The sequence below is a fragment of the Myotis yumanensis genome, unplaced genomic scaffold, assembly GCF_028538775.1.
Source record: "Myotis yumanensis isolate MYYU_CA2020_CCGP unplaced genomic scaffold, mMyoYum1.0.hap1 SCAF_15, whole genome shotgun sequence".
Classification (NCBI taxonomy): domain Eukaryota; kingdom Metazoa; phylum Chordata; class Mammalia; order Chiroptera; family Vespertilionidae; genus Myotis; species Myotis yumanensis.
In genome coordinates this window covers 53,549,933-53,562,042 of record NW_027223766.1, presented here as the reverse complement: position 1 = coordinate 53,562,042, position 12,110 = coordinate 53,549,933, and the positions used below count along the sequence as shown (strand labels likewise).

At 67.5% G+C, this 12,110-nt stretch overlaps 1 protein-coding gene across 1 annotated transcript; it reads right to left on the bottom strand.

Annotated features, from left to right (window-relative positions):
- Nucleotides 1–4,762: 4,762 nt before the first annotated feature.
- Nucleotides 4,763–10,631, bottom strand: LOC138993306 (cytochrome P450 11B1, mitochondrial-like). The gene is given in 10 exon segments (XM_070392480.1): nt 4,763–5,324; nt 5,494–5,688; nt 5,772–5,850; nt 6,129–6,295; nt 7,609–7,756; nt 8,209–8,419; nt 8,666–8,764; nt 8,767–8,864; nt 10,030–10,185; nt 10,396–10,631. Coding segments are annotated over 10 exon segments (1,503 nt in total). The 3' UTR covers nt 4,763–5,210.
- Between the last annotated feature and the right edge of the window lie 1,479 nt (nt 10,632–12,110).

Sequence of the window (12,110 nt, the reverse complement as noted above, 5' to 3'; positions counted from 1 at the left end):
GCATGCAGTCCAGCTGGTCACGTCTCAGAGGGTGGCTGTGTGGTCACGTCAGCTGCTGCTCTCGGGGGGCCTCCAGCTGGTCCCGCTGTGACCCTGTGGCCTCCCTTTCCACACAGACCTTAACCTCTGACCTGTGCTCCAGCAGCAGCATGAACCCCTGAGTCCCCAGCGCCCAGCACCTGCCCTGTGTCTCATGTCCGGCCGCCCACCTCCTGGGGTGACGCCGCTGTCGCCGGGCCTCAGGCCGGGAGGCAGGTCTGAACTCGCCAGGTGTGTACTCTCTGGCCGCCTGGGCCTGGCACGGGCCCTCAGGAATGTCAGCAGGCGATTTGGTTGCCTGGGTCTCTCTGCTGAAAACATGGGCCAGTAGCCATCGGGGTGTGGCCTGGGCAGGAGCCAGCCCATGGTCTTGGCACAGCCCCGCATTCTGGGGCCGCCTTGAGGGGGGGAGTTTCGGGGTGAGGGGGGTCCAGAGCTGAACTTCCCATCTCCCCGGGGCACGGAGCCACCAGCTCCCAGAGTGGAGGGGGACCTGGCAAGCAGTGCCCTGTCGGGCGTGGGCACCGGGCTCCATCCCTGGGGTGGACAGGAGGGCCTGTGGCACGTTCCCGCCCAGGGCTGCATCCGGGGCCCGGAGCACCGCCCCGCCCCGTTGGTGTGACTGATGCTGGTTGTCTGCCTTTGAGGGCTGGTTGCTCTCTGGTCAGCACCCGGTGGCTTTAGCCTTTTGTCACCTGGGCCAGTCCCCGCCTGAGGACGTGCCCTCCAAGTGACCTTCCAGGGGCAGAAGATAACCCCCCAGGACGTGCAGCGGGTGGCCGCGCCCGCCATCCCCCGGGTCCCGGGGTTCTAACCAGGGGGCAGCCCACCCTCTCAGGTGCTCTGGGCTCCGTGCCCTCCCCTCCTGCCATGGAGGCCGCCGGCCCTTCCCCACTGTGAACACTGCCTGGCAGGTCCTAGGTCTCCAGAAGTAACTGGATGGGCACATTACACGGAAATACAGCTCGAGAGATGGTGTTGTGGGGACAAGAAGCCACAGACTGAGAATTCATCATTATTTTAAAAATATGTTTTTATTGATTTCAGAGAGGAAGGGAGAGACAGAAACATCCATGATGAGAGAGAATCATGGATCGGCTGCCTCCTGCTCGCCCCGCACTGGGGATGGAGCCCACAACCCGGGCCTGTGCCCTGGACTGGAATCGAACTCGGACCCTTCAGTCCGCAGGATTACGCTCTATCCACTGAGCTACACTGGCCAGGGACCAAAGTCCTCCATTGTTGCGTCTCAGCCATGCAGCGGCCCTTCAGGTCCCACCTCCCCCAAGTTCTCAGCCCTCCTGGGGGTCCCGCGGGCCCCTGGGGCTCCCCCCACTCCCTCGGGAGGCCCAGGAGGCCTGGCTGAGCGCCCCTCCGTGAGCCCAGAGCGGCCGTGTCCCTGTCCCTGGTACTGGTCCTCGTCCCGCGGCCCTCGCGCGCCCTCTCGTGGCCGAGGCGCGCGCCGCACAGTGTGAAGCGGCTCCGCTCGCGGGTGCTGGGGGCGCGGACCCGGGTTCCAGCTCCATTCCGCCCACAGAGGCCGCCGTGGGCCGCGTGGTTGGGGCACTCACTTCCGCTCCCGGGGGCCGGGGTCCTGGCTGAGCTTGGAGCCCCTCTTTGGGGAGGTGCCCCCTTTGGGCCCACATGGGGAGACCAGGGCCCTCGCCAGCCAGCCCGCCCTCTCCTGCCCCCCCCCCCCCCGCCCCCGTCCTTAGACGTGCTGGGCACCGGCCCCGGAAGGGGAGGCCGCGAGTGGGGGGCTCTGTGAGCTGGGTGTGGCCCCCCGCTGAGTCCCGGGCCCCTCACCTCTCGCCTTAGGGCACAGGCGCTCTTGGGGTGCTGCCAGAGTGGGCGGAGCCGGGGGCGGGCGGGGCGGGGTGCAGTTTCCGGGAAATGGAACCCGGAGACCAGCGGGTCTTGGGGCTGCGGCCTGAGTGGGCGGAGCCCAGGGGAGGGGAAAGGGAGGGGGAGGCAGGGGGCGGGCTGGGGAAGCGGGGCAGGTGCAGTTCTGGGGAAACAGAAACTAGAGGATGCCCAGTTCTGCGGCTCCACTGGTGTAGCGCCCCTCCCTAAACACGCAGCACACACGTGCTGCCCACGACACACAGCACACATGCACACCCACACATGCACGCCCCACACATGCACGCCCCACACATGCACACATGCACACACCACACATGCACATATGCACACGCCCCACACATGCACACGCCCCACACATATGCACACCCCCACACATGTACACACCCCACACATGCACACACCATACACGCACACACCACACACGCCGCACACACCACACACGCCCCACACACGCACACACCACACACGCCCCACACATGCACACACCCCACACATGCACACACCATACACGCACACACCACACACGCCCCACACATGCACACTCCACACATGCACACACCACACATGCACACACCACACACATGCACACACCCCCACACATGCACACCCCCACATTGTGTACAGCCTCATCCATGCACTGTGCTCCCTGACTCTCTGTGTGCGTCCCTGCCAGGTGTGACCAGGTGTGACCAGGTGTGACCAGCCCTGGCTGTGGAGAGAGGTGAAGCCACCACCCACTCCACAGAAAAGCCAGCAGGGGCCGGCCTGGCGGACCCTGTCCCCAGCTGTGCAGCCGGTCCAGCAGGTCCAGCAGAAATCTGGGGCAGAGAGGAAGGCCCACTTGGACGGGTCAGCCAGCTTCTGGAGGCCATGGCCGGGCAGGCCTGTGCCCACGGGCCCTCAGATGTGGGGGCTGCAGAGGGTACTCGAGACCTCGCTCTGGCAGCACCTGGAGGCCCCGGGCGCTGGTAGTTCACAAACGCACAGGTGACCCAAGTGGGTGCCAAGGCTCAAGACTCAAGACGGGAGCGGTGATGGGTGATCAGGTGAACGCCCTGGACGGGAGCCCTGGGCGGCTGGCGGGGCCGTCCCAGGTGAGGTGCCAGCTCCTGGCGGGCTCGGGACCCCAGGCGAGGCCGCAGCGCACAGTGGGTGCTGTGAACACGCTGGTGCCCGGATCAGTGAGAGTGGCGTCCGGTGCTTTGCCTGTAGCGGTTCTGTAAGGAGTTAGCGCCTGAGGAAGCTGGGGAAGCGGATGGAAACCGGACTATTTTTGAAACTTCTTTGTAAGTGTGAACTAATTGCAAAAAAGGAAAGTGAAAAATGTTTGCAAAGCAGTGTGACATGGGGGGCTGGCGCCGGGAGAGGCCAGCAGGGCGGGCACCCCTCCACACCCTCCCCCTGAGCCCCGCTGCACAGGGCGGGGGGTGGTGTCACGGCTCTCCCATGGGGCTGTGCTGGGGCTGGGCAGACGCAGGAGGCAGGGCTGGAGCTTCCAGATTTCCTGGCTCCAGAGCTCCCCCTGCCTCCTCAGCCCCAGGCATGGGGAGGAGTGGCCCCCTGGTTTGGGTTTGGGGCTCAGGTGGTGAGAGGACCCCTGGGAGGGGCCCCTGGTCTGCTCTGCTCCCCGGCTCCCCCCACCTCCCCGGGAAGAAAACGGAGTCGGGGCGGGGGTCATGTCCCAGCGGCCCCTGGGGGGCGAGGGCAGCACCTGGCCCGCACTCGGCTGGCCGGTAATGTGGGCTCTTGACTCCATGCAGGAAAGTGTTCACGACGTGGGGCCGGTGGTTTTGATCCGAGGTTTATTGAAGCTGGACGCCGGAGGAAGGGAGGGCTGGGGGGGAGCCCAGGCGGGTGCTCGACTCCCTGGAAACCACAGGAGGGAGGGAGCCCCGCTGGCTGCCTGGCCACGGCCGGGAAGGTTACCAGACGGAAGTGCCGAGGCGGAGGCAGGGCTGTCCCCGGCTCACTGCACAGTCAGAGAAGCGAGACAGGTGAGCCCGACAGCTGCCCGCAGCCGCCCACTGCTCTCCTGGGCTTGACTCTTGTGGGGACCCTTAGAGCTTCGGGGAAGGAGAGTGGAGATACAGGAGCCAGGGAGACGGGCTGGGCCTGCTCTAGAGAGAGGAGGGAGCGGCGTGCTAGCTCTGCAGCGGGAACCCCAGGGGTGGTCTCGGGGAGGGTCTCGCCAGAATATTCACCAGCTTTCCAGTGTCACCTGGCCCTAACCGTGTGGGACTGACTGCCAGGGCCTGCCAGCAAGGTGACCCCAGCCGGCTCCCAGCTGTTCAAAACGTCTCCCACCCACGAGGCCAGGGGGCCCCAATCCGGAGGGTCAGTGCAAAGGGGCAGCCGGCACTGCAGATGGAGGACTTTATTAAAGGGAGCACATGGGCCCTGGCTGGTGTGGCTCAGCGGATAGAGTGTCGGCCTATGGACTGAAGGGTCCCGGGTTCGATTCCAGTCAAGGGCACTTGCCCAGGTTGCGGGCTCAATCCCCAGTGGGGGGCGTGCAGGAGGCAGCTGATCAATGATTCCCTCTCATCATTGATGTTTCTATCTCTTCCTCTCCCTTCCTCTCTGAAATCAATAAACACCTATATTTTTTAAAAAGGGAGCACGTGGCTGCACGTGGCTGACCTGCCCCACCCCTTCCTCCAGAGGCTTCTCTCTAGTCACCCTGATGCCAGCCTGTGAGGCTGGCCATCCTGCCTGCTTTCAGGGGTGTCACTGGCCCAGATGTCCACCTGGGCCCCGCGGTGGCCATTCTAGTAGCCGCTGCCGTCTGCCCAGCCCCGTGCTGGGAGGCTCAGCCAGCTGCAGAGGATGGCAGGGCCAGGAGGGCCCGCGGCTGGAAACAGGCAGGTGGGCAAATAGCAGCCCAGCTCGATGCTCAGCTCTAGGCAGAGCAGGGCGGACAAGGAGCACGGCCCCGAGCAGGACGGGGGACCCTGCTGTCAGTTCTCGCTGGGGAAGAGCAGGACTGGACGGGGAGGCACGGGACAGGGTCAGAGGCCCCTTGGTGGACACATGAGCTGGAGCCAGTCCTGGGGTGACCGGTGGGCTAAGGCCCTCGGACGGTGTTCCTCGTAGGAGAAGGCGCTGGGGGGACTGGACACAGAGCCCTGACCTGCAGCCAAGACGCATCCCGGCTCTGCCCAGACCTCAGAGGGCCTGGCCGTTCCGTCTGCGGAGGTGCTGGCTGGGCAGTGGGTGAGGCAGGAAGCAGGGCCCGGGCAGAACAGGCAGGGCCTGGGGTCTGGCAGAGGGGAGCTGGCGGCGCGGCGCGTGGCGCGGAGAGGGCACTAGCGGATGGCCCGGAAGGTCAGGAGCGGGACGACCGACGGCATCAGGACGAACCGGTAGACCATCTGCACATCCGCCTGCGTCAGCGTGTCCACCTGGAAGCGTTTCAGCACCTGGGACAGAGGTGCGGCTCCGCCTGAGGACAGGCCAGTCGCCCGTCCCAGGGCCTGGTCCAGCCTCGGCCTTCCAGGCCGCCCTCAAGCCCCGCCCACCCAGCCCCACCCACGCCAGCCCCGCCCACAAAGGCCCCCCTCGGCCCCCAGCCCCGCCCAGGCCGCTCACGTGGTGCAGCAGCAGCAGCATCTCCATCTCGGCCAGGCGCCGCCCCAGGCACTGTCGGGGGCCAAAGCCGAAGGCCAGGTGGGGCAGCCGGGCGCCGGAGCCCCTGTCCAGCCAGCGCTGGGGCTGGTAGAGCTCGGGCCGCGCGAACACGGAGGGGTTGCGTCCCAGGTAGTAGAGCTGCACGGTGATCAGCGTCTGCAGGCGGCGGGAGGGCGGGTCAGGGGTCAGCGGGCCGAGGTCCCCTGCTGGGTCTGCGGGAAGCACGGGGCCTCACTCACCCCGGCCGGGATGTGGTAGTTCTGCAGGACCAGGTCCGAGTTCACCTGTCGGTCCACAGAGATGCCCACCGGGTACAGCCTGTGGACGGGGCAGCAGCAGGGTGTTCAGTGGGGCACGGCCGCCCAGGGCAGGCTCCCGCCCTCACAGGTCCCTTTGGGACTGGGACCTGAGACCATGCACCCCCCGAGCTCAGCCCCAGCGACCTGCAGTGAGGCCCGGAGGACAAGGAACCCCTGTCCTTAGGGGGAGGGGGAGGCGGGCAGGGTGCATCCTTGGGCAAAGCTCCCACAGCCCCAGGACCTGTGCCTGAGCCCAGGCAGTGGTCCAGGTGGCAGGGGGCCCATGAGCACACCCACCTCAGGGTCTCCTTGAGCGCCGCCCGCAGCAGGGGCAGCTCGGCCACGGCCCTCTGGGGGTTCTCGGAGATGGTGGCCTCGGCCTGCAGGCTCTCCTGACGCAGGGCCTGCTGCACCTCGGGGTTGCGTGCCAGCTCGAAGAGGGTCATCAGCAAGGGGTAGGCCGTCTGCGGGAGCGGGGAGCGGGCTCAGACCTCCCCCAGGCTGTGCGCCTCAGCCCCAGGCCCCGCCCTGGGCAGGTGTCTCAGACCCAGGGATGTGCCTGCTGAGCGCAGGATGGAGCCAGGGAGCTGAGACTGCAGGACCCTAAACTCACCTCCTCTCCTTTCCCGGAGCCCCAGCCGCAGGGAGACCCGGCCCTGCCACCTCCAGCCGGTTCCCACCCTCCTCTGGCTCCAGCAGGGGCTCCCCTTGCCCCTGGAGCCCCAGGTCCATCTGCCCCTGGGGCAGCTGCAGCCAACTCCCCCGCCCCCCAGGCCATTCCCATGTGCAGGGAGAGGCACCCCCGGCCCAGCCTGAGATCTGGGGACGGATGCTCTCCTAAATCCCATCCCCATGGCAACGCGCCCTGCATCTCCGGACACAGGGCAGTGACCTGCCTGCTGCCCCTTTGCTTGTCCATGCTGCGCCCTGTGGTCAGTGGGGGCCCTTCTCCGTTCCTGGGGGGACCCCTGCTCCAAGCAGCCTGCAGGGCACTGAGGCCTGGCACTGAGGCCCTGCCTTGCAGGGGTCCTGACCTCTCTGCCCTTCCCCCACTCGGCCTCACTGCCTCCCCTGCTGCCTGCTGCTGCCACCGCCCCGGACTGCTGCCCTCTGTGCCCCGCAGGCCTGGCTAACTCCTGTGTGGTTGTTCCACATTCAGCCGCAAGTCCCCACCCCCAGGAGGCCGGCCTAGAGCCGCCGGAGGCACATTCTCCCCCCTCCCTCGCTCGACACATGAGAGCATCTTGGCTTCTGGTCAGGGAGGGTCTCGCCACCGATCTGGGCCTCAGCATCTCGGGTGCTAGGCCCAGAGCTGCCTGGGCGGCTGGGGGAGGTTGGGTCTGGAGGCAGGAGGCGTTGGCTGCGTGCCACGAGAGGCTGCCATCTGCTCTCTCCGCCACAAGGGGAGCCTGTGCTGCCCTTCCTGCCACCAGCTGTCGCCTCCCGGGGTCTTTGAGGAGAGCTAATGCCATCTGTCCCCGGCAGGGCCCCTGTGCGGCCACGTGTGGGCTGTGCCCCTCTCCTCGGACCCCGATGGTCTGCAGGCGGCCGGTCCCTCTGCAGGCTGCCCGGAGCCTGGGTCTCCACCGGTGACGCAAACCCGCCTGCGAGGACGCTCCATGTGCCTCCCTCTGAGCTCCTCATTTCCCACTCGGAGCGCCAAGACCGAAGCCGCGACAGCGTAGCCTGGGAGGGGCGGCAGCGGCCCCTCAGCCCCAGGACGCTTCGGGGAGCCCCGGGGCCCCATGTGCTGCGGGCCGGGCGGGGCTGGCCTGACCGTGTCCACGCTGCCGGCCGTGAGGTCGATGGAGCTGGCCTTGATGGCGTCCAGCGTCATGTCCGCGTGCAGGAGCAGCTCCGCCACCACGCCGCTGTAGTGCTGAGGGCGGCCGAGCGCCAGCTCCTGGTAGATTTTCTGGATGGAGCTGTTGGCTGTGGGCACAGGAGAGCCCTGTCATCAGCCGTCAGCCCTCAGCCCCGGCTCTGCCACGTCCCGGGCCTCTGTGGGCCTGGTTCCCTACTCCCCACTGAGGACCCGGGTCTGCCATGCAGCCCACCTGGCTCCCCCCCACTCCTCCCCGCCCCCCTCCCGTCCCCCCCTCACCTTCCCTGCCCCCTCGGCCCATCCTGCCCACCCCGCCCCGCCTGCTCACCGCCCTCACCCCCTCTCACCTCCCCCGCCCCGCCTGCTCACCGCCCTCACCCCCTCTCACCCCCCTCACCTCCCCGCCCCGCCTGCTCACCGCCCTCACCCCCTCTCACCCCCCTCTCACCCCCTTCACCCCCCTCACCTCCCCCCCGCCCCCGCCGCTCACCGCCCTCACCCCCTCTCACCCCCCTCTCACCCCCTTCACCCCCCTCACCTCCCCCACCCCGCCGCTCACCGTACTGGAAGATGCGGTCCCAGGCCTCGAAGTGCTCCTGCCACACCTTGGCGCTCGTCCAGCGGGACAGGCTCCGGGGCATGAACATGAGCCGCATGGTGGACTCCAGCATGGCCTGCAGCGCGTGGATGAAGTCCAGGCTGGCCCGGCTCGGGCTCTGGCTGAGGAGGCCCAGCCGCTCTCCATAAAGGACCAAGTTGCTGGCTGTGGGAGGAGGGGCCGCTGAAGGCATGGCAGCCCAGGGCCTCACCGCGGCCTCCTGCCCACCCTACCTGCCTCGGCCCCCCCGCCCCCTGCCCCCCAGGCCCCTGACCCCTGACCTGTGGCCCCTGCCCCGCAACCCCCTGCCCCTGCCCCTGCCCTGGCCCCTGACCTCTGGCCCCTGGCCCCTGACCTGTGGCCCCTGCCCCTGCCCTGCCCTGCCCTGGCCCAGGCCGGCTGGAGACCCACCTTCCAGGGTGTAGTAGAAGATGCTGGGCTGGATGTCCAGGGTCAGGCTCCCCCGCGCGTTCTGCTGCACCTTCGCCATCAGGGCCCCGCAGAAGTCCTGGCCACCCTGTCCACCATGGGGATGAACTTCTGGACGGCCTGCGGCGACATCACGTCGGGGTTCAGCCGCAGGCGGTCCGAGCGCCAGGCCGGCCCGTTTCTGTGGAGCAGAGGTCGAGTTTCAGGCCCCCCCCCCCCCCCCCCTCCGAGTCAGCAACAGTCTTCCTCATCTCCAAGGGGCGCGGTGGGCAGGGGCCGCTGCTGGTTCGCGGGGGTCCCAGTGGGCGATGCCGGGGGCTGCGACCAGGCTTCTGGCTAAACTGCTGCAGGGCTCACTGAGTTTGCTCTGTCTGACCGGCTGGCCTGGGGCCTGGCACTCACGTCCCCACCCAGGCCCTCAGTGCTATGGAGGCCTCTCGGGGGCGGAGGCTGGCCCTCGGGTCCAGCAGTGCCCACCCTGCCCACCACGCCCCGACGATGCGGGCCCTGGGCCAACCACACCTGCTCCCCCCCGCAGGGCCTTTAGCTCCTCTGGGGGCTGGGGTGCCAGGGGACAGGGGGCATTTACAATCTCGGCCACAGGCAGGCGCCCACACCTTCTTTCCTAAGGCTGCCGCCTACAGGTGTTGAGAACCTCCACACGCACACACACGCAGGCACGCACACGTGTGTATACTAACACTGAGAACATGCAGGAAGCACACGAACACAGGCACAATGCACACACGTGCAGATGCACGCCGGCAAGCACCCCACATGCATGCACACACAATGAGCAAAAATGAGCACCCACACAAACCCGTGGTGGCCTCCATGGCACGCACACGCACACATATGAGCACACACGCTAGCACCCCAACATGGGCAAACATGCATCCACTCACATGCATAGAACACATCACACACACGGACAGGCACAGACACGTCCACGGAGCAGACAGTCCCCACACACGTGCTCGCACAGCCCCCGCCTAGAGCTCGGCTTCTGAGCGGGCGCCATCCCCTGTGCCCGCCCTTCCCCGCCAAAGGGAAGTTTGCCTCCCGCGGGGCCCAGCGGCAGCTGCAGCGGGTGGGCCTCAGGCTCCCGCACCTGCTGAGGTGCCCGGGCCAGCGAGTCCCTTCTCCAGGCTGCAGGAGCCCGAGGCCTGCGCACACCCGGGTCCCTAAGGGCAGCTGCTCCTCTCGCGCCCCAGGCTGGGCTGTGCCCTGATCCCCGCCTGGCCCTGGGGTCGAGCTCCCCTCACCGATGGGTCTGGGTGGCTGTCCTGTCCCCTCCTCCTGGCCCTGGGCTGCCCACCCGCCCGCCCGCGCTCCGCCGCCCTCACAGCAAGAACACGCCGTGCTTGTGCCCGCGCTGCTGCCGGTGGGCCAGCCAGGGCTCCAGGACCATCCTGCGGGGCTGGCAGCCCTCCGCCTGCTTCAGCTTCTCCACGTCCTCGGGCAGCGTCACGCACACCATGTGCCTCCCTCCCACGTCATACCTGGGACAGAGGCAAAGCCGTGGGGGCCGCGTCCCCGGGCCACAGAGAGACCTCCCCTCCCCCTCCCCATCCCCGGGGCTCCGAAGGGCAGCCCCTCCCGCTGTCCCACTGGGGCCGCTCGCTCTCGCCCCCAGGAGGAGCCTAGCCCACCTTCCCACGGCGCAGAGCCCCAGGCGGCGGGCGTGTCAGCGGCGGGCAGGGCGGCCGCACCTGAAAATGGGCCCCAGCTCCTGGAAGGCGCGCTGCATCTGCAGGTGCAGGTCCTCGGAGCCCTCCCTCCAGACGCGCAGCACCCGCAGCCACCTGCTGCCGGGGCACCGGGGCATGGCCTCGAAGGGCAGCGCCGCCCGGGGAGCCGCCGCCGAGCTGGTGGCCAGGGTGCGCGCCCAGCGCAGGGGCTGCTGGGGCCCTGCCATCCTCACGGCCGCCCTGGCCCGGAATGCCATGCCCGGCTCCCTCGCCCCTCCACCCAACCCTCTTATCTCGCTCAGAGGCTTGACTGGCTGGCTGATGGCGTCATGGGAGAAAGTGTCCCTGGACAGGCCAGGATGCCCAGGAAGGGGTCAGGGCTGGCGGGTCAGGGCTGGCGGGGTCTCCCAAAGGAGATGGGGAGGTGGGTGGGTGCCTTGTCCTGGGTTCCCTGTGGCCTGCTGCGGGCTGGTGGGTGTCTGGGGCAGGTGCCGGGTCAGGACTGGGGGCTGGATCAGGCTGGGCTAGACCAGGCCTCCCGCCCCCCCACGTTGAAGGGAGCAAGATGGATGGGACCTTATCTTATCAGATGAGAGGGGCCTTGGCTATTTTTATCTCCTTTCAGGAAGGCGGGCGGCTCTGCGTTCCTCCCCTTTACCTCGGATGTGGCTGACGCCTCCCGGGCCTCACGCGGCTGCAGGCAGTGGAGACAGATGCTGGCCAGGGTCCCTCCCAGGGCGACCCCCCACCCCGGCAGTTAGGGAATCCAGAGGCGGAAGTGGGGTGGCACTAGGCACCAGGGACCTGTCTGGCCGGCTGGCTGGCCCAGCTGAGTGAGCACCCAGGAGACGAGGGCCACTCCTGAGGCTGATAGGACACAGCTTGCCTTGGTCCTGCCCGCCCCTGGGCTGTGCCCTGTGCCTGGTGCCCACACCTGCTTGCTCGCCCTGAAGTGGGCTCTCAGGGGCAGGCCGAAGGGCGGGTGGAGTGGTGGTGGGCTCCCCACTCTCCTGGGGTCATCCCAGCAGGTGCACCACGGAGCTGACCTGGGCGGGGTGCCACGTTGGGTCCATGCTGCCTTCTCAGTGCCGCCGGGCAGCATTCCCACCAAGTGGGTCTCACAATCGCTGTTCCCATGTTCAGACCAGGAGACTGAGGCCTAGGGCTCTGTGACCTCCCAAGGCCCCTGGCACATCGGGTCCCCAGAGCTGAGCCTACGGCCTGACCCTGATTTGGGGCTGGGGCTGGGGCTGGGGCCATGAGGCCTCGGCTCAGGCTCCAGAGGCAGGACGGAGGGCGTGTGTGTTTAGCGGGGAGGGTGCTGTTTCCTTATTTTTTTCCTAAATATATTTTTACTGGAGGCCCAGTGCATGAAATTTGTGCACGGGTAGGGTCCCTAGGTCTAGCCGGCGATCAGGGCCAATCTGCAGGGCGACTGGCGGGGTGATGGGGGGGATGCCCGCTGGCACCTGCCTTGGCTGGCCTGGGGCCTGCGGGCTGGGGATAGCTCCTGCACGGAGTGTCTGCCCCCTGGTGGTCAGTGAGTGTCATAGTGACTGGTCGTTCCACCATTTGGTCGATTTGCATATCAGGCTTTTATTATTATAGATTGATTTCAGAGAGGAAGGGAGGGAGAGATAGAAACATCAATGATGAGGGAGAATCATTGATCGGCTGCCTCCTGCACGCCCCCCACTGGGGATGGAGCCCACAACCCAGGCTTGTGCCCTGACCGG